Consider the following 26,979-nt stretch of genomic DNA (forward strand, 5'->3'; position numbering starts at 1 on the left):
CAGTGTGCATATGATTTGTTTCAAAATAATGATCATTCATTTCAATAAAAATAAATAAATTCTAAATAATTCATTCTAGACTACGTTATTATGCGATTTGTAAACATAATTATATCAACGTCCTCGCGCGATTTAATATCCCCAACTAATGTAAAATTGCGGTATAATACCTCGTAGCCGGTAAATTTTAAAAAATAATCATATGTATAATAAGGTACTTTATACTAGTTGGTACAGGGAAGCTATCGTAGTTTTTAATCGCTAGCAATCTACCGGAGATATCGCATAATGTATACCAGTGTCTCATATGTAGCTATCTAGAAGGTGACATTATTATAGATTTGTAAGTATGTGTATATTAATATAAACCGGCATGCATGCATTTATTACGATTAGGTCACAGGTATTGGTGAAGTAGCCCCGTCACTTTTACACGTAATTATACCCAGAGTGGTCGCATGAACGATCTGCTGTCTTTTACCGTTTTCTTTTTTTGATCTTTATTTCTATATGTTTATTCTCTTTTTGCTTCTATCAACGCACCTTGCAGCGCAACTTTTAACTTTAGCTCAACTCGCCTCCTGCACTTACAGGTAGTTATGATATGTAAAATTCTTGCACAACAAAACGCAAGATCGATCAATCATTCTTTACTTTTATTTTCAAAAAAATATATATTTACATATATTCACTTGAAAAAATAATTGTTGAACTTATATGTACGTGAACGCTCTATTGAGGTCGCAGATTTCTTCCGGTGTTAAAATATTACGGAAAATGAAATGTGGGTAGACACCTGGAAAGAGATTTCCCACCGGGGATGATGCGTTGGAGTTTCGACGTCAGTGATATGCCGAGTGTCGGGAGCGGCGACGGTTGATACGGTAAAGTTGCCTCGCTTTGGTTGTTAACTGGTGAAGAAGTATTACGGCGACAAACTATCACCGATTGCTGAAGACTTGGTGTGTCCAGTAGCGGCGACGCTTTCCGCCAGCGCGGACTTTGAGCGCGTAGTCGCGTCGCGAACGAATCGAACAAACCAAAGACATCAAACGCCGTATGTGTCCGTCGTTGTATACGCGTTAACTTTCAGTATATTTTTCTATATAAATTGTACTCTAGTAACTCAAACGTGCATAATATACTGCAATTCACGAGCAGTGATATTCGGTCTCTCATAAGCTCACATAGATTTCTCTAAACACTTGAAGTTCATCCAGGTTTACATGGGCTGCAACGTCGTCAAACTTGCGACCGAACTAGGAAGGGTGGGTTTTCCATTTCTATGTATAATTATATCACCAACTCATCGGACATCGTTAGATTAAACATAACACTTTTCACCATATTATTATTTAGCCCCAGAGGTCTGGCGAAACACGCAGAGATGAGAGATGAAAGTTTCTCTCACGTTTGAAAATGGAGGGTCACGTGATCCACGAAATGGTACCTGCAGACGAACGAGATCCCGTTCTTTTGCGTAGTGGAACCACCGGAAACACAGTCAGTTATAACTACCCTGCCGCTTCCGCCGCAGCAACAGACGGTGAGTTTAAAATTTATTCTTGACCAGAAGGTAAAACGGAATTGCTGAATGCCCGAGCTATGAAGAGAAGAAATGTTCAGATAAACATAATAATTTAAACGTATACCTGTAATTAATCGAAAGTCCGCGAATTACGCTAAGATAAGAGCTTGAAACTATAACGGGTCTAACACACGATATATTTACATGTATCTATACGTATGGACGTACATATAGTTCAAATTATCGCTCATTGGCATTTATTTGCTCCTGCTGCACAACTAATACGATCCGAGCTGGACCACTTCGCTGACTAGTTTAACTCGTCGCGTTGTACGTTGCACACAGTCGGTGTATTTGCAATGTGTGGCTTATAAATTTATGATAATCTCAAAATCGGGCCGTTCGCCGATCTATAAAACATAAATTGCCTTGAAGATACACGCTAGAGGATATACCGAAATAATTACCTGCAGGCATAGTAAATGTATATATACATATACGTATTAAAATATTTGCGTTACTACCTTACGTCCCTGATATTGTATAACAGCTGCATGCATTCCGTGTATCTGCGCGGGTATACAATACACATATAATTGTCGAATCATGATATGCAATTGCAATTCTTGATTAGCGACTATAAACGATTTTTTTGTTGTTCTTCATTTTTTTTTATTTTTTTTTTTATTTATTTTTTTTTTTGTTTCTCTTATAAAATCTGCATCCTGCGATCTGCATCTGCATCGCATAATAATACCTACATGATATAGTGTATGATGCGGACACTGCATCGATATGACATTTCTAAAATGGTATGTATGTACCTACATGATGTGCGGTTACGGAAACTTTGAAAATTGCGCCCGAAAAAATAGTTATATTCCCATGAATTAAAGTCATCTTATGTTTTTTGTTCATCCGCCGATCGATGCCCCTTCCCCGAATGGAGGCAATAAAATTTATTCCAAGGTCATTGTCAGCTCCAATGTTAATGTCAAGGTCAAGGTCGATGTCAATATCTCTTCTCATCGTTAAATATATACACACCTACGATACACCTGTGTATACATACCTCTATATCTGCATTTTTTAAACATGATATATGTTTATAAATAAATGTAATTACGAAGATATACATACGTGTATATTGTGGGACGCATTCTGCAGCTACGCGAATAGTGCTCAATCATCTCGTTGTACACCCAACTTCGATACTCGCAACCCTAATTTTCCATTGTTCATGATAATATTGCAGTGCAGGATGAAATTATCGTAGTTTCGTACAATACGGGATGGCCATGAGTATACAGAATAGCAACAGCAGCCAGGAACTGTTTTTCAAGTTTCTTATACGAATTAGAAAGAATGAATCGGTCTAAAAACAAAATAATAATGGCGATGATGATGATCAATGAATAAGTAATGAGCTTTTTTATTGTTGTGTATTATTATTTATTCTTATTGTACGCGAAGTTGATAACAATAAGAAAAGGAGTAAAAAAGAAATAATTTGTGAAAATAACAGCCTTACAATTAGAAGCAAGTTTTGGTTGGATGAGATGTATGTATATGGAAGATGTATATAGTTATACATATTACGCACAGCTTTCTACTACGTCTTTTGGAAAAGACGAGAGGATAATATGTGCAAGCAGATATCAAGATATAACAATTGTCAGGCATTTATTTGTTTGTATTCACCATAAGAAAATTCTTGCGGTGTTATCATGGTATCCGGGCTGCTGTTTATCTTGGGCCTATATGAAATTTAAATATTAGCTTGAATTTGTCATCGTACAGAATTCGATGGAGTGTTAAAAATTTGGTAGCTCACCACCGTGGTAAAACGGTTTAGCGCCGATTGAGGGACGACCACGTTGTTTTCCTTTCGATAGCTCTGGTATGTAACGTATATTGCCTGTTTTGTAGAATGTGCTGTTGTAGCTCTTCGATATATTTTAGGCATCTCAAGTAAAAGCAATTATCGAATGTCATTATACATGTATACACGAAAATAATGGTGACAGTATATACGGTAATATATTAATGTAGGTATAGCCCAAAAACAAACGTCAACTTACTCAGACGCGTCATGCTTCGTCAATATTTTTAAGCAATGTTGCTACTGCACCACCCCCGCAGATAAAAGTTCTGTTCTACAGTAGATACTGTATTTCATCGTCTAAAAAAACTATTCAAATTATGACTACATGTAGCACCACATAAACGTATAGTTACGTTGATGAATATCCGTATCTATTTGTGTCTTCATTTTTCGCGAAGAAATGTGGCATTGCAGCTGCGAATAAGAGTTTACCTATTGGTTCACGTATACACCTACACATAGTATACCAGCATATTATTAAAAATCCACATACACACCTGTAAACTTGTAATATAATGTTACTGCGAATCTATTGAATGGTATTCTGGGATCGTGACAGCAGCTGTTTGCAAGATAAATGTTTGACAACCAATTAGCTAAGCGTTGTAAAGTAAAAACGCATCTTATTGCGATACCTATAAGTATGTAAGTACGTTATGTACATACATGTGTGGTTGTCGGAAATGTCATTATATTCCGTAAGTTTTTATGGCAATAATGGTAATAACTACGATACCATATTCAACGTCTTCTTTTTTAGCTCTTCCTAAAAAAAGTTTTTTTTTTTTTTTCGTTTTCAAAAATAATGCGAAACCGCAGAATACGTGACTATGTATTGTTTCGATAATAAGTATTCACAAGCACCATGTGTATGAGCAACTATAAATGTGTATATAGTTAAATAATTAATTACCTGGTTACGAAGTTACATAAAAAATCAGAAATAAGAACTATTTTATAATCCGATCGGTCACCATATGTCGCATAGTGTTGTGATCTTACGTTTTGATTTGAGTTTCATTACCATTACTAATTATGGTTCTTTTTTGTCTCCGTTTAGTTGTTTTTAATATGAGAAGACAGCAACTAAAAAAATGTCCGTGACAATCTTTTTTCCTTTTTTCTTTTATACACTTCACTTTTATATAAAAGGGTGTTCCTGCACACCGAGAATATGAATTAAGACGCGACAAAAAAACTTTCCACGTGGTAAAACAAAAAAGAATTACGCACGTAGATATAATACGGAGATAGAGCACAATATGAGAATGTGGAATGCGCGGTGTAAAACATTTGCATTGAAACTACACAGTAACGGTGCAGATCAAGAAATGTTTTACAATTACGTCAATTACTTAACTTCGTCCATATGTGTAATCATATTTTAGGATCCATAATTTGTTAACAAGGTCTGTCAATTATAATTCAATATCTTTCATTTTTATTATTATCTGCTTTTTTTTTATCATTGTATCACGAAATCTGGCCTCGTACTTATACTAATACCTGTAAGATTTCGTAATTAACGTTTGGTAAAAAAATGAAAGAATGAATATGAAAAAAAAAGAAACAGATAAAAAAAGATAGTGAGGTTGCGGATACGCCAGGGACATATTGGGACTGGATAAAACGGTGATCTGAATTATAAAATATGGTATATAATATACGGTAAGCGGACTAACTCATGGGAGAATTCCATGTGTATTTCAAAAACATATATGATGGATATCTGAAAATTTATTGCTTTGGACTTAATCGGGACGTTCCGAATTTTCGACGACGGGATTCTTGTTCAAATTTAAAATATTATTATTATTATTATTATTATTATTATTATTATTATCATTATTCATTGTTGTTATGATTATGATTATCTTCATCATCACACCGTGATCAGTGTGCTACATTCGAAGATTTAAAATATAACTATATCTAGATAATTAAGTGAAAAACTGGAGAAACAGGTTTTGGTTATTATAGTAACCGAGATTATCATTATCATAGCTTGAGCCCTGAACGGTGTTAAAATATCCAACTGTATAATATAGATTTCACGTGACTGCGTAAAGTTGACTAATGACAGAAAAAAAAAAGAAAACAAAAAAATCACAGTCGAACAAAAATAGCCAAATTTTATCTAAACCGACGAGCTGCAGATAAATCGGGTGTATAATATTGGCGTTTGCTAAAAATATACGTGTATCTTTTGAAAAAAAAAAGGAGGAAAAAAAAGTTATTTCTTGCCGCATGACCGTATATCGTAATTCGCAATTATGTTTGCAGATCATAAAGAGAAATTATCGAGGAACCAGGAATTACTTAATTTATAATCTGCAAACCTTTTTCCAAAATTAAAAGTATATTTTGTCTTCGGAATGAGCATATGATCTAACGATAAGCGAATCCACGAGTCCGTCGTCATCAACAATGCGTTTCATATTATATTATAAATGTATATGTAAAAATATTATGGATATAAAACACGCTTCAAACACGTGGCATATACATATAAGCAAGGGAAATCACTCTCGACTCGCTTCGGGTATGGACAGCAGGATAATGGCTGTTGCATCTTCGGTTCAATTATACGTATATTTAATGTATAATAATAATATCGAGTGGTGATATCTTACAGTTCGTCGTCGTTCTCATATATAGAAGAACAGTTTGTAATAAAGTAACATATGTATATCGATTGTCCGTATATGTAATAAGAGAAGAAGAAGACGAAGAGGAGAGGAGAGGTCAGACGATAACCCCGCAGGTCGATGGGATCCCGGATAGTCACATGCCGACAATCTCATCACGTATTTCCATACACGTATACATATACATCTGTAATACTTGTAATCCACTCATACGTTTCCACTGAAACAGCGATACGCATTTATTACGGAATTGGCACCCGACTCATATTACCTGAAAATTAAAAATATGCTAGTTTAATCGGACCAGTGTGATATAGTCTACGTTATTTTTATAGTCCCTTTTTTCGTGTTATCTTTTATGTTATCTTTATTTTTTTTGTTTTTCATAATATTTATAAATATGTAAGTAAACTTTTATGAAATATCTATACGTGAAATACACGTTTCGTGGTTAATAAGCGAACGACCGCCTTTCACTTGATCGAATCTTCATGAAATTACAACTCTTTTGAAAAAGTTTGGATGTACCGTACACATATATATTTCTATAGAGATGTGTCTATGTGCATACCCCACCTATACGTACGCGCGATGTTTGCATAGGTAAAATGAGCCTATAGACGACAATTTAAATCGTTAGATATTCGTCAGTGTCGAATGATAAAACTGTTTAAAATACTCGTCTCTCGTAGGAATTTCATTTCATTTGATTTTTGTATTCCTTATTTTTAATTTTTTCAATTTTTTTTTTTCAATTTTTCATCATGTATACCTTGCACCACGACAAATTTGTCTCATAAATTACATTGAAAAAAATAACAGATGTATTAAGTGTACGTATACATTATGTTACGTAGTTATGTAGGTAGCCATAGTGTATTATTGCGGAGATTTCACATGTATACCTGTTCGAGGTTTGTCGAGAAAAATGATTGAAACTACACACGGGAGATGAAAAATCAATTCTTGTACTACCATGAGATAAAATATGAAGGAAATTAGATGACCAAATTGAAATAAGAGCGTTACATATTCGTTTCAAGAGCAAAAAAAAAAGTTATAAAATGAAACTCTGCAGCGTGCAGCGGTTATCTAATCATAATACTATAATGGAATTTATAATCCTGACCTACGTTGAGTCATATTTGTCAAATATTATGTTTAATCGTACATATATTTATGCATCTTTGGTGCATAAGTGATAGATTTTTTTTTTCATTTAATTAATAATTTCTGCACATGTGCTTTATCTCATTCGTCCTTCGCATGATTATATCATTATTTCATGCCGAGTATATATCTATTAATAGATTAAGACTTACAATGAAACGAATGATTCAAGTTTTTATCACAATTAAGTTCCAACATTTTTGACGTATCTCACGAGTTCACCTTACGAAAATCGTTCGAATCCCGTATCTTAAATCAGCTGGTATAATACCCATATAAAGACAAGTGTTCCGTAGTAAACTTATTTATAATAAATTATCTATAATACAAATACATATTACATACATACATACATGTATATAATACGTACAACGATTAAAATCAGGTAATCAAACTTAACGATCGATCATTGAATTGGAGTTTGACCCTTTCATTTACATTATCGCATGCGACAAGTGTAATCGATAACAAGAGGAGAACTTTATAATATTCGATAATGCCATCATTTTTATTTTATTGTTAGTTAATCGCAATATCCAGCTAACATACATATGTATAGGTATGAATACGTACAGGCGGGTAGGTAAGTAGGTAGGTAGGTCTAATCCACAAGCTGCATACATAGCGTAGAAATTTTTTTTTTTTTATTTTGTCTTATACGCATAAACATGATATTTCTGTGGTATCTGTATTATGTAAATGAATTAATAGTGAAACTGACAAAATTTTTGCGAGAGCACCGACCCACATTTTAAGAGTAAAACATGATAAGGCAGATTAATATAGAATAGCTTTCAAATTTTCAAATCGTCATTATTTTTGATCATTACTTTTCTGTTTTCCTTCTATTTTTTTTTTTTTCTTTTTATTCAGATACCATAACACTTTTATAACGTACACCTATCGTAGATCGATTACTTGATTTCTTTCGCTTCTTAATTTGTTTAATTTTTTTTTTTTCGTTCACTGATATTGGATTCTAAAAGTCCTGGAATTTTACAGCTTATCTCTAGAGGCCGGTATAATAGTTCACGACCTATGCAACTTTTATAGAGTATATTGTTGATCGAAATGAATTTTTATTTTTTCTTAGTCGTTTTTCTTTGAATTTTTCATTTTTCTTTATATTTATAACCATAATTATGTAACTCGTGCACTTCGATTAACGGAGAATTTGTTTATTGCAGAAGTTTGAAGTTTCGCAATATAAAATTCATTAAATTTTACGGTACCCTAGCGTTCTCGTAAATATACATTTATAGTTTATACGACTAATAGGTAGCTATCATAATTCGTGTGTATACATACCTTTGAAATTCATTGCATACATAGTTATTTCTCGTATAATAATTTCATGCAAATCTATCAAGCGCGCGGTCATTATTAATTATGGCGACTAATTTCTCATACGAGTAAAATTATTCCTTCGTGTACACTGTATACCTACACATGTACACATATACATTGCGTACGCCGATTATATACCGCAGGCTATACATACACCGAAAATTAAAATAATTAAAAGATATATCGATTTCACAAATTCTTTTTACATCCATCTTCGCTGTATCTTTTTAATTCGCTTTAAGCTTGACGAAAAAAAGAAGTAATAATTAGAATAATAAAAAATTATCAACTGCAGGTGACGTTTCGTATCAATTGATGATAAAATTGCAACGAAAAAATCAACCGCTACAGTCATTTAGTGAGTCACGTGACAAATTTATAGCCCCAAGTTATGGCTTTATTGGGCCTGGTTGGAACAACCAAAGGTGTTACAAAATTATATGTATCTATAATGCTTGCAAAGCTGGTGGGAATTTGTTTTTTTTTTTTTTTTGATTCTTCAAAAAACCACTGTACCGACGATGATGCGAAACCCGGGATGAAAAAATCGTTGGAAATCCATTGATTTTAAAAAGACGGATTGAACGCATCGCGGTATTTTTCTAGGCCATATTAAACTTTTTCAATATGATCGACATATCTTTAGCGGTGAGGAAAATACGAGTGTAATGTATAAAAATAAAACAGAGATGATCGTTGTATAATGTAATAATCGATGATAATTAATAAGCGATTTCTCGATCGTCTTGGTAACTGAGAACTCCTGTTTTTATAAAGCGACGAAGAAACGATGCTATTGCTGGGACTGCTGCCAAGCGAGATTAGATTATCAGTTTAAACTCTCCCCCACCAGTATTACTCAAGTCTTTCAAAACTGAAACTCCTGGGGCTGTCGGAGCTAGTGTCCACAGAGTTGTCGTTCGATATTGGTCACCTAAGGCAATACGGTCATTATATACCGGCCATCGCAGAGTCATAACGTCGGTAATTCTTCCGAGTCGAATCGCGCGCGTGCTCGTCGCGCTCTATGTAACAAAAAAAAATAATAAAATAAATTGAACAACGAATAATAAATAACAACAAATTAACCAAACAGACGCTACGATATTGCACCCACACACGGTGGTTCGATTTTACGCACGTGGGATAATTTTTTCATCGACACCCGGTACATCGTTATTTTTTTTTTTATGTGATCAACATGTGGAAACGTTATTAAATAAATACGATCCCGAATGATTTGCGATATAAGTTTTTCATTGAAATTAAAAATTATTCATCAAAAAGTGTTGGCAGTTTATAGTGGAGGGTCTCGACTACCCCTCAGAGTCCGCAAACATGCGGTTTGAAGAACATTTTTTTACGATGCTTGGTGGTGAGCGAATATACATATCATTAAAATACTATTTAGATCGAATCCTCTGTTTATTTGTAAATGTACTTTTGCACCAGCTACTTTACCTTCTAAATATTTTCCATTTGATTAGGTAAGAATTTTTCCCATACAGTAATAGCAATGGCGCGTTCTGACATAACGACTATTACGGGCCTTATCTTATTTGGTACTCCAAGTTGTACAGGGCGGATAAAAAATGGACGGAATTTTGAAGAAGCAAAAAAAAAAATGTACCGCAGCGGGACTCACCGCCAAGAGCAATATGACGGAAATATCGCGATTCGGGAATAAGTTATTTTGAAAATTGACCAATTTTTGAGGTCACCCCGTGGATTACACGTGTAGAATATTGACGATTAGTAGACATTATTCTGAGGTATGTAACTGTAAATGTATGAACCGTCACAGTATCAATTATAATCTCCCGTCATTATTTCAGTTTGTGTTGTTAAGTTTTTCATTTTACAAATTTAGGAATCATATTTTGTAAACTTTCAACGCTAGTCACATTGATGTACCTGTTTCCGTACTATCGACACAATGTACTCTTGTTCTTATCTTTATTGTCATTACATTCGACCGAGTCGAGAACGATTTCCAAATAATTATCACCTGTACTCTTGGAGAGAGAGAGAGAGAGAGAGAGAGAGAAAGAGATAGAGAATTTCGATACGTTGGAATTGTGTCGTAATTGTATATTTTTATTTATAAATTTTTTAACAATAATAGCAGCGTCATTCTGAGGTCAACGAATTAATTCGTGCAGTCTTTTATTTTCGTCTGCACGGTACAATTGCAACGGAAGAAACGTATTTATTTTTGAAATTTTTCCGAAAGAAAAATTTTGAAAAATCATCAGCAATCTCCGCGCCGATTTACTTTGATAATAGAATAAAAATTGAATGAAGAAAAAGATTTCTCAAAGCAAAGATAATTAAAAAAATATGTTGCAAAAAAAATCGCTGAACTAGTTTAAATTGAATAATTAACTGATATTTATTACAGACGTTCTGATAATTTTCTCGTGTTTATTTGATGCACCATATGACCAATTATAAAAGTTTTGATTTGCTGTTAATTATATGACTGTGAAGAATATATATATATATAGTTATGTTATATTGAAGATAATCAGAGTACATAATAAACATGTTTATGAAGCATGTAAATAATTTGGAAATTTTCTCGTTTCTTTATTAATTTAGTGATTTTTTTTTTCTGTCGGATGTTTGTTCGTTTTTCTTGTTTTTCTTTTTCTTCAAATATATGTAATTTTCAATCCATTTTTGGTTATCTTAATACCATATCTCACTAAAAGTTAAACCGAGATATACATACATTAGAATACTTATATCTTTTCAACATACATATGAAACTATTTATGAAATTATAATGCAAATTTCATATACATGTATACACATCGTATTATATTACTGTGGGACACGTTTCATTAGACTTACAATTAGTCGAGACAAAATTTTTATGCGGCGATCAAACGAATGTCCAATATTTCCCAATACCCGCGTTAGACGAGGACACCAAGGCCTTCGTTCGTTCTCTTATCTGCTCCGAAACTTAGTAAACAAAATCTTTCAGCCGTGCAATTAATTCGTACGGAAGAATCTGTGCGATCCACCGATGATCCTGATACTTTACAATTCACAGTTTGGTCAAGAAATTAAATAAGTAAATAAGTGAATAAATGAATAAAACTTGAAAAGCGAGTTTGAAAAAAAGTCGGTGTAATAAATTTTCTGGTATTGTGTGAGGATAGATACCTCATCGTCGCGTTTTCGTATGACTCACCAACTCAAAATGTGAAAAACAAAAATTTGTCACTTGTGTACAATAACGTTACAACCAACCCCTCGCTGAGACTTCAAACACTATACGTTCGCAATTAGTCACACTAATCCGCTGCATTATATTGCCGTATATAATCCACAGGATAAAAGCGCAGCAGCTGTTGTATGCACAAAAGAATTTATCATATTTACATACTTCGCACAAAAATTTTTCAAAAACTCACAGTCTTATTTTCATAGATAACGGTGGTTTCAGTCTACTGCACAGTATCCTTCGAGTGCATATATCATCGTGAGTTTTTCATTTAAATGCATCCATCAAATTAAATCTATTTAGTTGTACATAATGTAGTTGTACAGACTATATGCATGCGTACACACATATATATATATATATAGATATTTATGAAAATATAACAAAGCAACTGAGGAATCGTCATACCGCAGACAGGCCGACAGACTAACAAACTGATCCAGTAGGGTGACGGACAAACGGACGGTTGCCACGAGCCATATACATTCTATGTACCAGTCGTTATGACTCATTTTTGCGATAAAACAAATCCTGATGTATGTATTTACTCCATATATACATACACGTATCTGTACGGACATGTGTCCAGATGCGATGAAGCCGCTTTTGATATGTCACATACGTAAAGTACTCTCGCGTATCGTGCAGCAGTTTTCCAATAATTAAATATGTGGCGCATGTGAAGTTGCGACGATGCTGCAGCGGTAGGGTGTCTTGGACGATTTTCACGGTGTACAAATTTCTACGGAAAATGACAATTGCGTAGGCGCATGCAAATCGAGCGTCGAAGACACAACCGAGACTTATATTCCCGCTGCATATGAGGTATACGATGTATTAATGAGGATCCTGCGATAACAATGTTGTAAAAGTTTAATAAAGAATATCATAACGAATGATTCATAATTAAAACGAGTCACTCGAGTCACGAGTTATGGTTGAAATCAGTGCAGCGGACATCGTGCGCGTATCCCTTACCGGAAGATAATTTTCACAACGATCGAGCAAATTATTCGATCATGCGATTGCAAATTTTTTCAAGATTTATTCGTCCTTTCCATCACGCGGGATTGGAAATCCTTCGAATCGTATCCCTTCTACGTCTCTTTGTTGAAACGTTGTGCGGCGATTATTAGTCAGAATTAAGTTTAGGTGGCACGCGTGCATCGGATTTCATAAACTGTGAGACAAAACTCTTACGCACGTTTGTCCCTTGGAATGAAATCATAACTACGGTGTATAATGGGTTATTTATTTATATAATCTTAACGCACGTGTCTTTGACATACATTTACAATCGTCACGGTCTAATTAAAAATTAAACATGATTACGGAACAAAGTAGCGCGCGGTACGCGCTTATACCTATACATATGTATAATCAAAAATCTTGTTTATTGTATCAAAATCTTCTCTCGACTCGTATACGAGGCAATCCACTCCTCATCGATAATCGATCGAAGATAAATCGAATCCGCAATCGTTATCGTAGATTTGATAATTTTCGAAAATTATTACAACCTTCCGCGCGCCCCGGGGGATAAAGAGATATGAAAAGACTATTATCGCTGTTCGTGTATCTCTTCGACGAAGGATAAAAAAAATATTAAAAAACTAAACCACCTCGCGTTGTATAATTTTATTTGGATGTGAATATGAAAAACACACATGCAGAAGTTAGCGGGTGTCTCATATCCTCCGTTTTGTTGCGTTCGGATACAGTATATTTTCCCCACTCGAGTCCGCGGATCCTCGTCATATCGCGCGCAGTGGCCAGTCGCGCGCGTTCTCGTTGCGGGAAACGCTTTACGAACGAACATACTCGCTCGTACACATAAGTATATATATTTTATTCAAACGAGTTTGATTCTACTTTTCTTCAACCGCGCACGCGTTCATAACTTATATACACACCGCAAAATAATGTTTATACGTTGACAGCGGCTAGCAGGTGTTTCTTCAGTTCATTACAAACCTCCGTTTACAGAAGACTGTGTTATATACTTTCCGCGCTATATTAAAGCACTACGCGCATTGTGTGCATCGCGTGTAACTACCCTGCGCAATAATCTCTTGGTTTTTGTAAATACTTTTTCTTTCTTCGTCAAATCTGTAGAGACGAACGTGTATAAATTTTATATTTTCAATTTACGACGATACATGGCGTACCTGTACGTGTACGGAGTGGTCATTTTTAATCGTGATGTAAATCCATTCAAATTCATTCGTTGATTAAACCGCGCGAATGTTTCGAACGGTGACGAGGGAGAATTTGTCACATATACAAGCGAAAGAAGAGAGAAAAAAGTAAAGGAAAAACCAACGAAAATAACTGCGATTTTGGTTTTTTCGTTTTCATGTAACCGGGACTGCAACATAATGGGATTGTCAGGTACGCTGGTATAAATAAATATATCGGAGGATAATAATTATATGACAACTTCGTACTGTGCCAAAGCTGATAATGAATGTTTATACGCGGGAATATACGCTGCAGAAATATATTTTTCATTTAAATACGATTTCGCAATAACTTATACGACCGCCAAGTGTTTGTCCGCGTTCATTCGAAATTCATTCCTCGCTGCAGGTATTATATTCTCCTGTTCTACTGCAGGCGCGAAAATTAAGTGGTACGTAATGAGGAGACATGTCAAGTCCGCCGATGATCTTTTGCATATAAGGACAATGATTAAATATTATACAGCGACATCATATCACCGTACAATAGGATTTTACGACCGATTATCTAACCACTCGAGCCGCGCGCGGTTGCAAATTGTGAACGTTTGACAGGCGGGAAGTTGTCGTAATTTTCCCGGCCGGCTGGATGCCTAAATTTGAAAAATTTCACACAAAAATTCTAGACAAATTTCTTCATTGCGTTATTCAATAATACGTCGCGACAACAACGTTCATGCTAGGCATGTTCAAAAATCTTTCTCACGTCCTCTTTAAAAATCGTTCTTTGGTTTTTCGATTATTTTTTCTAACGTTTTCGCTTCTTCTGCTTTCCAATTTCATTATTATACATGCAAAGATGCATGGCTCAGGTTATACCTGTATATTTGATTATGATAATTGTCTGTCAACAAAATGGCGCGAAGCCCGCGCGCAAATATTAAGGTCTCGTGAAGACGAACGTCACGTTAGAATTTGAAATTTTATTATCGTATATTATAATACGAGTCGAAGAGGATCTAGCGAGGAAAAAAATATATTATGTTCTCATTATACAGGCTCGATAAGTTCTTCTTTTTTTTTTTCCTCCCAAGAAAAATGATGTCCGGATAATATTCAATTCCATTCCGCACCGCAATGCCGGTCGTCTGTTGCGTTTATTACGTGGAACTCGTGCACACCACGCTTCGACACCGGAAGTTCTTTTCCCAAACCACTTCTATGTGATTACGTACATGTACTAGAAAAACAAACATATACTCGAAGTGATTCACGATGAAAAGCATCTATATATGCGAATATTTGTATGCATATTATTCAATGCACACAATAGTTCTTTGTAAATTGAGATTCACATCAGGTATTTCTAGCGATGAAATTCCGCATGTTCGGAAAATTTTTTTTTCCATCTGTAAAGAATGACTTGATCATGTGATACAATTTATGAAACGCACGTGCGTTACGTACGCTCGCAGGAGATTAAGGGTTGTTGTATGAAAATACCTGGTGCGATAATTCGCGTTTGCTAATTAAATAAATCAACATATTTGCCTTCGGACGGTGTACGAGTGTATCCTCGGTATACATATGTACTCGGAAAGTTAATGACTTACAAAATTACTCGTTAAATTATTTTTCGCACTCCTTATAATGACGTCCGTATAACCATTTGTACGCGGTAAATTCAGTTTACTTATATAGGGGACGGAAGTGAATTATAAAAATCGATATATACATACATATAGTATACGATTGAAATTCCGTAAAAATAATTAATCTATAAAACATTGAACTATGTTGAAACAAAGAATTTGTCTCGTTTTTCTCTACAATATACGAAGTTTTTAATGGTCGCCATTAAACTAATTAGAGTGTAATTAAATTAATCGTGAAACCGAGTGAAAAGTGAGACATGATGCAGTTCCTGTTACATATATATACTTATATACTATCGTTTTATACGTATACGTTTAGCACTTAGACAGACGTTATAATACAGGAAGGAAATGCGTGTGCATATGTATGGTTGCACTTGTCAATGACACGTGCTTGAAAATTATGACACAATGAAATGTGGAAATGACTAACAAACCAATTCGAAAACCATATATTGAAACGCGAGTAGTATATAGGTATATCATATGACTCGATTAAGAATATTCTTATACATATACCTATATGCATTTAGATTCTGCCTCTAATTACCGGCTGCAAAAATGCAGCCCCGAACAATAATGAGCACATTCAATTGATAACATTATACATAGGAAGCTGCTGGGTTTTTTTTTTCATCTGAGCGGGATTGATTTTTTCTTTTCTTTTCTTTTTTTTCGTCAAAAATCATTTTTTTCATCTCACATGGGAACGTGAGAGTTGGTTTAGTCGGAGATGAGAAGCTTGGGAGGTTTATTATGAGAAATGAATGAATAAAAAATGAATAGAAAAAGTATAAGATACCAACATATGCTAACAACTTACACCTGTGATAGTTGGGTACGTACGTACGTACGTACTCGTGTTTTTTGGTAAGCCTTCGCGCCTACGTGAATGAGAGAAAAAAAGATAATCACTACGTATTCATGCTTACATGATGAGGGAAATTTAAAGTACAAAAAAGAGTTGAAAAATACGTGAAGAAAAAAGGGAACATCACACGCTCGACCCTCTAAACATAGCATCGTCTGGTCGAAACCAATATCCGACTGTATGTATAAGCGCTTCATAATGCGCTTCATAATGACGCAATTGGAGATGCCGGTTAGTTGTACATATGTATATATACGCGCTTGTATACCTATGTATACATATCCGTATGTAAATATCGCGGATCTATCGCGTCTCTCCGATTAAAGATGAATCCGCATCCCGCCGCACGCGCTCGATCGTTAATTACAGAAATATAAATTATCCGATAATATTTATCCGAATGTTTGGAGAAAGTACATGTACAAGAGCGATTGCAGATCATTTTTTTCATCCTTTATCTGTTCGGTTTCAATTTTGCACTCGTTTTTTCATTATTTTTTCTCCGTCTGTTTTTCCTTCATACCAACGCAATTGAATAGATATCGCTGCGGCAAGATAAGCGATTCGGCTCGTTATGCAAAAAAAAATATAGCATCAAAAAGGCTGTAAATGTACGTAGTTTGTACGGTGTGATCGAAAATTTGATTATTCGGTCTTCCAAGTATATTGTGCATACATATACATTATAAGTATTTATACCGCAGGGATTGTCGGAAGTCGCCTACGGGCCTTACCGCGCCGTATTACTTACGTCATACAAGCGGTAGTTAGTTAATTTTGCCCGTCATCACGACTCAGCAGAATTATCGAGTAAAATAGTCAGATTGAAATCTTCGAATGTCCTCTTCACACCTCGTTCGATTTCGAACTAACATATTATCGAAACACTGCAAGTACATGTAAAAATTCAAATAAATCAATTACAGGGATAAATGACGACGCAATTATCAAACAGGAAAGTTCAGAGACGCTTTTGCCGTTTACAATAAACTCTGTTTACAGTATAAATATAAAAATTAGAAAAAAAAAAGAGAAAGAGAAAAGAAACTCGGTTCGATGAACTTTATAATTAATTTTTATTTACTCAAAATTTATCTTATGCAGGCGAGACGTTTGCTTCTCTCTTCTCTTTCTCAGTCTCCCTTTCGCTCTCTTCTTTTTTTCGTTTCTGATGTCTCTTGTCGATGTTATACGTCATCGAAACGAGGAAAACTTGATAACGAAAATATAACTTCCGCGATCGAAAAAGTTTTCCAAAGATCCCGCGTATCTATTACGCGGTACGACATGCATGTTTGGATCGATCAAATTCCAAAATGATAAGAATGTACACGTATCGATGTTTTATAATTGAATAAACGTGTCTCGAATACAACCAAAACAAAATTACTCCTCGCAGTACGTATAATTATTTGAAATAGTGTCGCGTTATCGCGTGGAATGATTTGTAAAATATGAAATTGTAATTTTTTCTCGATCAAATCTCGTAGATAAAATGCCTCATTATTTATTTCCGTATAAGTATTGTTGCTACTCCAGTTTTTACAATATACATATACCTACGTCCCGCGCGTGCTTAGAATTATAGTTTGCGCCTGACATGTGGGCTTTGAATAATTGCGGTAGGTCGTGAATTTGAATATATATATGTATAACCATATCGCATAACATAATACGATGTACAACTGTTATGTTGAAATGGATTCGATGTTACGGAAGGCGAGTCAAAGTCCGCGCTACGCGATCTACGATATTCTTAAAAAACAATTTAATAATTTCTTTTTCACCAATTTCAATCGGTCTACTTTTTCCATTCTATAGTCTATAGTATATATTGTCCCATGTGAAAATTAATAAATTTAATTGCTCAGGTAGATTTATCAACTGTGGATCAATTAATTTTTCGAACCAAGCGCAGTGCCAACGATATCTACGTCTCGTATTTTTTTTCTACATTACGTAAAAACCGAATCAAAATTTTTGAAAAAGTAACGTAATCGCTCGGCAAGTAATAGCCAATAATTTCGTGTCCGCGATATTCTGTGGTTATAATATATCATTATTTGTGGCCTTCTCCGTTTCTACTGTCTATACGTTCATGTAAAAAATCAAGTAACTCTTGTATTTGCACTACAGGTGCGTGTCGAGAAATAAGAAATGGAGAAAAAAAAGATCCTCATTGAAATTATAAAATCATCTATCCGTCTTTGTACGTGTAGTTACTGTTAGCATAAGTACGCGAGTATCTCTGATTACGTTGTAAGTCAACAAGACAGGGCTAGTGTATAGGAACGGAAGTTTGTTGATGCGCCAATTACAATCTAACATGTCAGCACGTTATAGCGTGTATACATATGGATGAAATTTTAAAATAGCAACAATAACGGGGTTTTGTGTCGTTGTTAAAACAAATATAATGATAACACTAATAATAATCAATTCGCAATTGCACGAAGATTGCAGCTACACATATTATTTGTACGTAAAATATAATGTAACACGCGAGAGATAAATATCTTGTATTTCCTACCGAGCTATTTTATCATCTACAACGAAAACATATTATTTTGGTTTTTTTTTTCCCAAATATAATTCTGACCCTTGAAAATATATGAAAAAAAAAAAAAAAAAAATAATACTTATTAACGTGTTTCAATCGGGTTTAATTAATCCCCTTGTCTCAAATTTGAAGATAATCGTCGTCGATCAGAACTTATCGACTCTTGACTATCAATCATGTTATTTTGTTCGAACGGAATGTACGGATGATGAAAAATAATTATTGAATCGTTACAATTACCTATACGAGCTTTCCAATTTAAATGATGCACTGCACGCTAATGTACAAACATGCATAATTATAGAGCAAGAAATCTCGGTCGTACCCACATTATGCCACATAAGTTTGCTATTTAATTAAAAATTCTGCGACTGCGTACGAATCACGAAGTACTGTACAGATTCGTATAAAATTGATGAATGCGACCTTGTGTCAATGTGTGCGTTTATAATGAGTAATGCACCGCATAATATATCATCACTATATTTACAATAATTTATACATTTACTTTTATCTATATGCATAGATGTACATACGTTGATGCATATAATATACGGTAGTCGGTATAAAAGACCTTCAAATATTATCGCTCAACATTTAACGAGAAAAAAAATAGACAAAAAAAAAAAAATAGATAAAAATGTTATCGAGATGATATACGGTATAGAGTCGGAGCCAAGCGTAATCTATCAAATTGGAGATTAGCCGCCTCTCTAAACGTCACGTATCATATACTCATACCTATACACTCTAACTACCGCTGTCGCGCTGTTACGCGAAGTTTTGCCTCTTGAAGTCACACGTGGTATAATACAAAATCATTTGACACGAGTCTCATTCCACGATGAACGCGTGCCCGCAAAGTGGTACTCTGTATACTAGCATTCTTAATCGGCCATTATAAACCGAATGCCTTAAACCATTGAAATCCCTTTCGCTTTCTTGCAGCCTTATACACCTATGATAGTCATGATGATGATGATGATGGCGATGGTGATGAGATTCAGGTTGATCTCGAAGAGCGAACGCTCGTTAATTATAGAAGAGTTGTGTGTTACTTCAACGCTGAGTTTCTTGCCCAATGATTGCGATAATAAAATTTAATGCTAATCAGTTTTTTTCTGGATCATCGGTTTGTTGGTCAATCCGATTCTATCGGCCTCGTCATTAACAGCAACACGTCTCGTTCGCATGTTTTTCCTTCTTTTATTTTTCTCTCTCTCTCTCTCTCTCAGTTTCTCTCGTATTCGCTTGATTCTTAGATTCACTGCAACAAGTGCATCAGTTGCATTTAGCGTTACTCTGCACTTTTATTCGCAATCCGGAACAATGACTTATTAGCGTGGAATAAATAATGAGCAATCAGGAAACCTGATAATTATTTCTATGAATCTCTGACCACGTGAACTCCGGCGCGGCGATCACCTCCGGCGCCAGCTACTCTGGGAAAAAAGAAAAAAGAAATAACGCAATCCTAGTAGAATTTTATTAAGCTCGATTTTTTGAATGATCGAATAAATAAATAAATGAATAAATAAATAAATAATTGAGTATACCTATATTAGTTCGTAAATGATGAGCAGCCGTCCCTGCATCAAGCTGCGTGTTGAGATAGTGATACCGCTTATCGTGACCCCATGACATCAAAAGACTAGAGCGAGAAATTTTACCAGGAAAAAAAAAAAACTAACAAGAAAAGTAAAAAATTGTACATACATATTTGTGATGTATTTTATAGAAACGGCGCGTCTACATGTTGGGAAAAGTCTTAACAGTAAATAAAACAAGAATCTAATATGATTCTAATAATAATTGAATGATCGTCGATCGTCCATGACTGTTTTCACCCTGGACGGCGAGTCGCCTGCTCCGTCTGCAAAATTTCACAATTTCTGCTGCAGACATTCAGTCGATGCGTTTGTTTTCAATAGAAACTAAAATATAACGTTTCCCAGATTATGACCCCTATTCTCTGCAATCATTTGCATTGTATGAATTTCTCAATAATCTGTATCTCTTCTTTGATTATTTGCAGATGCGGATTTGAGCATGGGAGCTGGCGGAGCGGGTGGTCCGGTTCTAGGACTTCCTGGTGCCGGGGTCGGGGGTGTTTTATCTCAACACTGTGCGATCTGCGGGGACAGAGCAACCGGGAAACACTACGGAGCGGCGTCCTGCGATGGTTGCAAAGGATTCTTCAGAAGATCCGTAAGGAAAAATCATCTTTACACGTGCAGATTCAGCAGAGCCTGCGTCGTTGATAAGGACAAGCGAAACCAGTGCAGATATTGCAGACTCAGGAAATGCTTCAAAGCTGGAATGAAAAAAGAGGGTGAGTCTCAATGCAATATTACAAAATTTTAAACATAAAAAAAAGTAAACGGAATAGAATATACAAGTGTACAATTTTTGCAATGTTTGTCATATTCTTCTTACATTTTGTAATTGTTGTTCTTGTTTTTCCAGCTGTTCAGAACGAAAGAGATCGAATCAGCTGTCGAAGACCGAGTTACGAAGAGCAGGGAAACGGAGGTGGTGGTTTGTCCGTTGGTTCTTTACTAAACGCTGAGTTACTCAGTCGACAAGTTGGCGCAGCCTTAGAGGTCAGTGCAGAATATCAAGTCAAACTTGATTCCTGAAAACTAAATATAGGTAATTTTGAAAAGGATTAAGTTAATGAGATAATTTTCTTTTTACTGGGGTATTCGCAGCAGCTAGGAAGCCCAAATAGCGACGCGGATCTGAGCTCGAAGCAAGTGGCGAGCATTAATGACGTCTGTGAGAGCATGAAACAACAGCTATTAATTTTGGTAGAATGGGCTAAATACATACCGGCCTTCAGTGAGCTAAATTTGGACGATCAAGTGGCCTTGCTGAGGGCGCACGCCGGGGAACACCTTCTCCTTGGAGTTGCGAGGCGCAGCATGCACCTCAAGGACGTTCTCCTATTAGGCAATAATTGCGTCATCACAAAAAACTGTCCTGGTAGGTAATCTCACCGGGACCAAATGTCCGATACCCCCCAGTTTTTGGGTATTTTCTTGTCGCTGTAATACGCTACTATAGAGGCTCGTGGTTCCATGTATGGAAAATTATTAATAATAACAATAATAATACTTTATATATTGGTACGTAACTCGTTAAATGAGGCGTGGTGCATGTTAGTGTCGTCGAAGTGTACGTGTTGCTTTGTCATTACTTACAAATTGCTAATATCATCATCAATTTCGGTATTTTACTTTCATGATTATCACACAAGCAAAATGATGTCTAAACTTCGCAACGATGTAAATTCGAAGAAATTGAATAATGAAAATATGAAAAAAAAAAAAAATTTTCAATCAAAAACACAAAATTTATTGTTCGTTGTCGCAAGGCAAAAATATTACCTATATTGGCGTAAGTTGTGAATCAAGGCGAATAGTGGTTGCTAAATAAATATAAGAAACTTACGAAACTTTTATATCGCTGATAACAGTGAAGTAATCAAATCAATAATTACGGCAGAGTATATCAGAATCTACTTATAGAAATTCAATAATTTTTAAATTTCCTCTGGCTTCTCTGCGCTAATTAAAAAACGAAAGCTACAAAATTGCATGTGGGAAAATCTTACGGATAAGTTCGGTATACCATTTGGGTTCGTTATTGAAGGGATGGTCGAATAGATGTGGTAATTAACATTAAAGTTAAATAATGTTGTCAAATGCAATTGGATTCGTTAGTAGTAGATACTGCACGGCAATGGGGTGTAGCTAGTTTGACTGAGTCCGGCATAAATGTTTTGTGTTTTCATCGTCGAGCTGCATGCTCTTGGGATTGGTTGTTGTGCTGGAAGGATATGAAACAGTGTCATAGGAATCGATTATCATAATAGATAAATGATTCAAGGAGCAATAAGAACTATCAGGGCCGGACTCAGTCTAGTTTATAGTAGAACAGTATAACCGGTGTTTCAGTAATTTTGTTACCCACAGAGGGACGTAGTCAGGACCTGGATATCAGCAGGGTCGGTGCAAGGATAATGGACGAACTTGTCAAGCCCCTAAACGACGTACAAATTGATGATACCGAGTTTGCTTGTCTCAAAGCAATAGTATTCTTTGATCCGAGTAAGTATTATGAGGCTTACAACTTTTTCAACATTTTTTTTCTGTATTTTTCAAATTTATAATCCTACATCATCAATTCCTTATCTCTACAGACGCTAAAGGGCTAAGCGAGCCAGCGAGAATCAAGCATCTTCGTTACCAGATTCAGATAAACCTCGAAGACTATATAAGCGATCGACAATATGACAGTCGTGGTCGATTTGGCGAAATCCTGTTAACGTTACCAGCCCTTCAATCTATCTCTTGGCAAATGATCGAGCAAATCCAGTTTGTACGGTTATTCGGAGTCGCTCATATCGACTCGTTACTTCAGGAAATGCTTCTCGGCGGGGCGACAGCCGACGCTAACGGCTCGATATCTCTGCCAATCTCGAATCCACCAGGAAGTTATGTGAGCAGTAACGAAAGTCCCAGCAGTCCATTGACTCCGGCACACCCGGGACCACTCAGCCCTCAGGACCACATGTTGGGTGCTGGAAGTCCCGACCTGATGTTAAGGGAACTCAACCCCATTACAACCGAAGAGCATACGACGGCTGCAGGGTTTAGACTTTTTAAACAGGAACCCAGCCTCGAGACTGAACCTCCAACATTCTGACTAGACGGAGAATATCCGATTTATTCAGAAGAATTGGTATGCTGATGGCTTTTATTCTTCCCAGAGTTGATAAAGGAGTTGGAAAAATTTATTCCAAGTTGCAGATTATAGAACGAAAGTTTAGAATACGCTATATACTATAAATATTAAACTGCCAATTATTTTTAGACACCCCTTCTGATACTCGAAATGGTTAATCGAAGAGACGGCTTTTCCTTCATTTTTTCTAATTTCGGGTTACGTCGGGAGACAAGGGCTCTGTGATCAGAAAATCGGAAATAGATTTATCCTTTAGAAAATTATGATTCTTTATCGAGAATAGATCGAATGGTTCTCCAAGCCTTGATTGGCGACGATTTGAGGGGTGCTTTTTTAACTTAGAGTATACTTTTTTTTATAAACTGCTATAAACTTGGTGCCTTGACACAATTGCTCAATATTTATATCGGATGCGTGATATGTAAGTGTACATAGATATGCGTAGATAAATAAAAATGAAGGAATGGCATTATAGCTGTTTTGATTGTAAGACGATAACTATCATATGGATTAATCGAATAATACAAAAAGAGTAATAGTAGAATAATTACAAAAACTATAGGGAAAAAAACTATCAACGACAATGGTTTAATTGAATCATCCACTGCTGACTGATAGCCGGCGTCGGTAGCACAATTCAATTAATAATTGCTTTGTAAATATGAATGTAATGATAGACTTACGTTACCGTGAAAATTTCCATAAAATTAATCGCGCACTCGCTCAATAAATCATGTTAGTTGCGTTAGATACATCGATATCAACATTTAACAAAAATTGTGAATTGATTTTTACAGAAGAAGTGAATTAGAACTAATTAATTATTTCATTTATTTCATTTATTTTTTTCCGTTTTTTTTTCTACATATATATATTTGTTATTTTTATTTTTATATTTAATTTTTTCACTCTGCTTCGTCGAGACACGAGTTGATTATTTGCTACCTAAAAAATCTTGTGCCACCGTCTAAACTTTGGTAAAATAAATACATAATTGATATGTATATTCAAGTATACATAAGTTGAATGACAAAGTTAAATATAATAATATATTTTATATAATCAAATTGTTTATTTAGGAAAGTATATTACGTTCCAAGAGAAAATAAGATTATTTTTGTAAATATACCTCGTTTATAGTATACATATTATACATATAAAAGATAATCGTGACAAAGAGAATAGAGCAAAACATGAGATGAAAAAATACGTATCGACGAGTTGGTTAGATGATGCGTTTTTTTTCCTCTTGTTTTCAATCTTTTCTTCATTCAAGTGAGCCATTGCAATGCAATTTGTTTTAGTAACACCGTGATTAGAGGTGTGTTATGTTTACAGGGAGATGCAAGTTACAATAATTCTGAAATATTTAAACTATATCGTTATTATTATCACCACTATTAATATCATTATCATTATTATTATCATTATTATTATTGTTGTTATTAATAATACCAATATTTTTGTTATTTTTATTATTCACGTCCGATGAAAATATAGTAAAAATAGCTCGTATTATCACAGAAACTAGGCCGGACACAGAGCAATAATGAGACGTATGTTTAAAAAATATATTGTTAATTTTTTTTCGATTTAAATGTTATGGCGCTTGAAGTAACTATACCATTTGTTAGCCATGAAAATGATTCTGTTAAATTATTTTCAATTTCTTCTATTTAATTTTTATGTAATTTTTTTCACGTAAACAAAGTTTTTCAAAAAATATATGTGACCTGGAATACGATTGAATTGACATAAAAAAATAGGAAATCAAAGTATTGTTATTTGCCTATTTAAAAAATATCTTAATTTCATACTTTCAAATTTTTTTTAAAGTTATGTAATCGTGGGTTGTGACATAAATATGATACAGCTATTAGCTGTTCTATGAAATTCTCGAATTTCTGTACTCTACCTGCATTTATATGTTACTCTTTGTCTTCAGCTTACTAACAATAGCTGAGGAACAATACCAACGAATCAAAAAATCAGGCACGAAACAAAGTAATTACAAATACTAACCTACGAACAATCATGTGTTATTGGTTTCAAATTCTGTTCTTTTTCGCTTTTTATGATTTACCACCATATCCGAGGTCTCAATATTTCCTCCCCCTTCTTTCAGCCAGGATATTAATATACATCGTGATTTCCTTCCAGCTGTGAAGATACTTTTCTCTAGCACGGGAAGCTGGGAACCCACAGTTGGATCTGTACCTGTGTTCTGAGCCCAGTCCATCACCAGCCTGAACCGTGACTTGAATGTCTGAAGTACACAAATAGATTTGGACAAATATAGTAAGTGATCATGATTATGAGTGAGAACGATGGGGTTACCTGAAGTAAAAGATCCTGAATTTTCTCACAGTCTCGATGATTATATCCAGACAAGTGAATTCCAAATTCATAATAATATGTGCACCATTTGTTCAGGTCAATAGCACTAGCATCAGCATTAATAATTTCTTTGTAAGATTCTTTGTAAATTTTTGGCACAGTGATATTCACTATCCTGCGTTCTGGAGCATTCAATGGAAAAGCTAGCCAGTGAGGAAGGTCCAATTTAGTTCCTGGCTGCAAGTCAGGAGATTCCGAGGACACGTCAAGAAAGCCTGGAGAAATATTTTGAAGATTCAAGACAAGTTTGTACATTTTACTTGACTGTTTTATGTCAACAATGTTTGATTACATACAAATGGAAACAGGGTTATGGATGGAAAGCAAAACTCACCAAGCCCGGGTAAAATAATTCTGGTTTGACATGACACACGTTCCTGAGTGGCCAATATATCAATCAGCGAAAAGTAATTTGGGGAATAACTACTACATAACGACATTCTATAAGTTGATAAAAAAAATTCAGGGAATGAAAATAATTCAATTCAGAAAACACATCCAACTTCCAGTAAATATGCCGTGCAAGCCCCAGTGATACCTCTTGGACTATCCAGGAACTAAGAGCGTGAAACAAAGTTTGACTGAAGAAACGGGTGGAGAAACTGTGGAGGGAAAACGTAAAGGTAGATCGAATTAAGATTATTGTTAGAGCATAAGCGCATAATCTACTTATGTAATATAATGTATATATGATATTATACTATAATGTGTGCTCTGAGGAATCAGGTATTATTAGGCACATAGTTCAGTCAAT

At 35.0% G+C, this 26,979-nt stretch overlaps 2 protein-coding genes across 8 annotated transcripts; one reads left to right on the forward strand and one right to left on the reverse strand.

Annotated features, from left to right (window-relative positions):
• Positions 1–887: 887 nt before the first annotated feature.
• LOC105684422 (hepatocyte nuclear factor 4-gamma) lies at positions 888–25,028 on the forward strand. 7 transcript variants are annotated; one of them, XM_012397739.3, is made up of 7 exons: positions 888–1,268; positions 1,360–1,546; positions 21,115–21,411; positions 21,546–21,682; positions 21,794–22,064; positions 23,039–23,191; positions 23,284–25,028. In XM_012397739.3, exons 2-7 carry the CDS (start codon positions 1,420–1,422, stop codon positions 23,787–23,789), a joined length of 1,491 nt encoding a protein of 496 aa, XP_012253162.1. In that variant the 5' UTR covers positions 888–1,268; positions 1,360–1,419; the 3' UTR covers positions 23,790–25,028. The 7 variants fall into 7 exon arrangements, with proteins under 7 accessions (XP_012253162.1, XP_012253160.1, XP_012253164.1 ...); XM_012397737.3 differs by having other exon boundaries at positions 889–1,268; positions 21,791–22,064; XM_012397741.3 differs by having other exon boundaries at positions 889–1,268; positions 23,057–23,191.
• On the reverse strand, positions 24,650–26,826 carry LOC105684424 (DNA replication complex GINS protein PSF3). The gene is made up of 3 exons (XM_012397745.3): positions 26,560–26,826; positions 26,166–26,440; positions 24,650–26,094 (listed from the first exon to the last, which is right to left on the reverse strand). The coding sequence occupies exons 1-3, from the start codon at positions 26,663–26,665 to the stop codon at positions 25,861–25,863; spliced, it is 615 nt and encodes a 204-aa protein (XP_012253168.1). The 5' UTR covers positions 26,666–26,826; the 3' UTR covers positions 24,650–25,860.
• Between the last annotated feature and the right edge of the window lie 153 nt (positions 26,827–26,979).

Source organism: Athalia rosae, chromosome 4 (genome assembly GCF_917208135.1).
Source record: "Athalia rosae chromosome 4, iyAthRosa1.1, whole genome shotgun sequence".
In the NCBI taxonomy this organism is placed as follows: Eukaryota; Metazoa; Arthropoda; class Insecta; order Hymenoptera; family Athaliidae; genus Athalia; species Athalia rosae.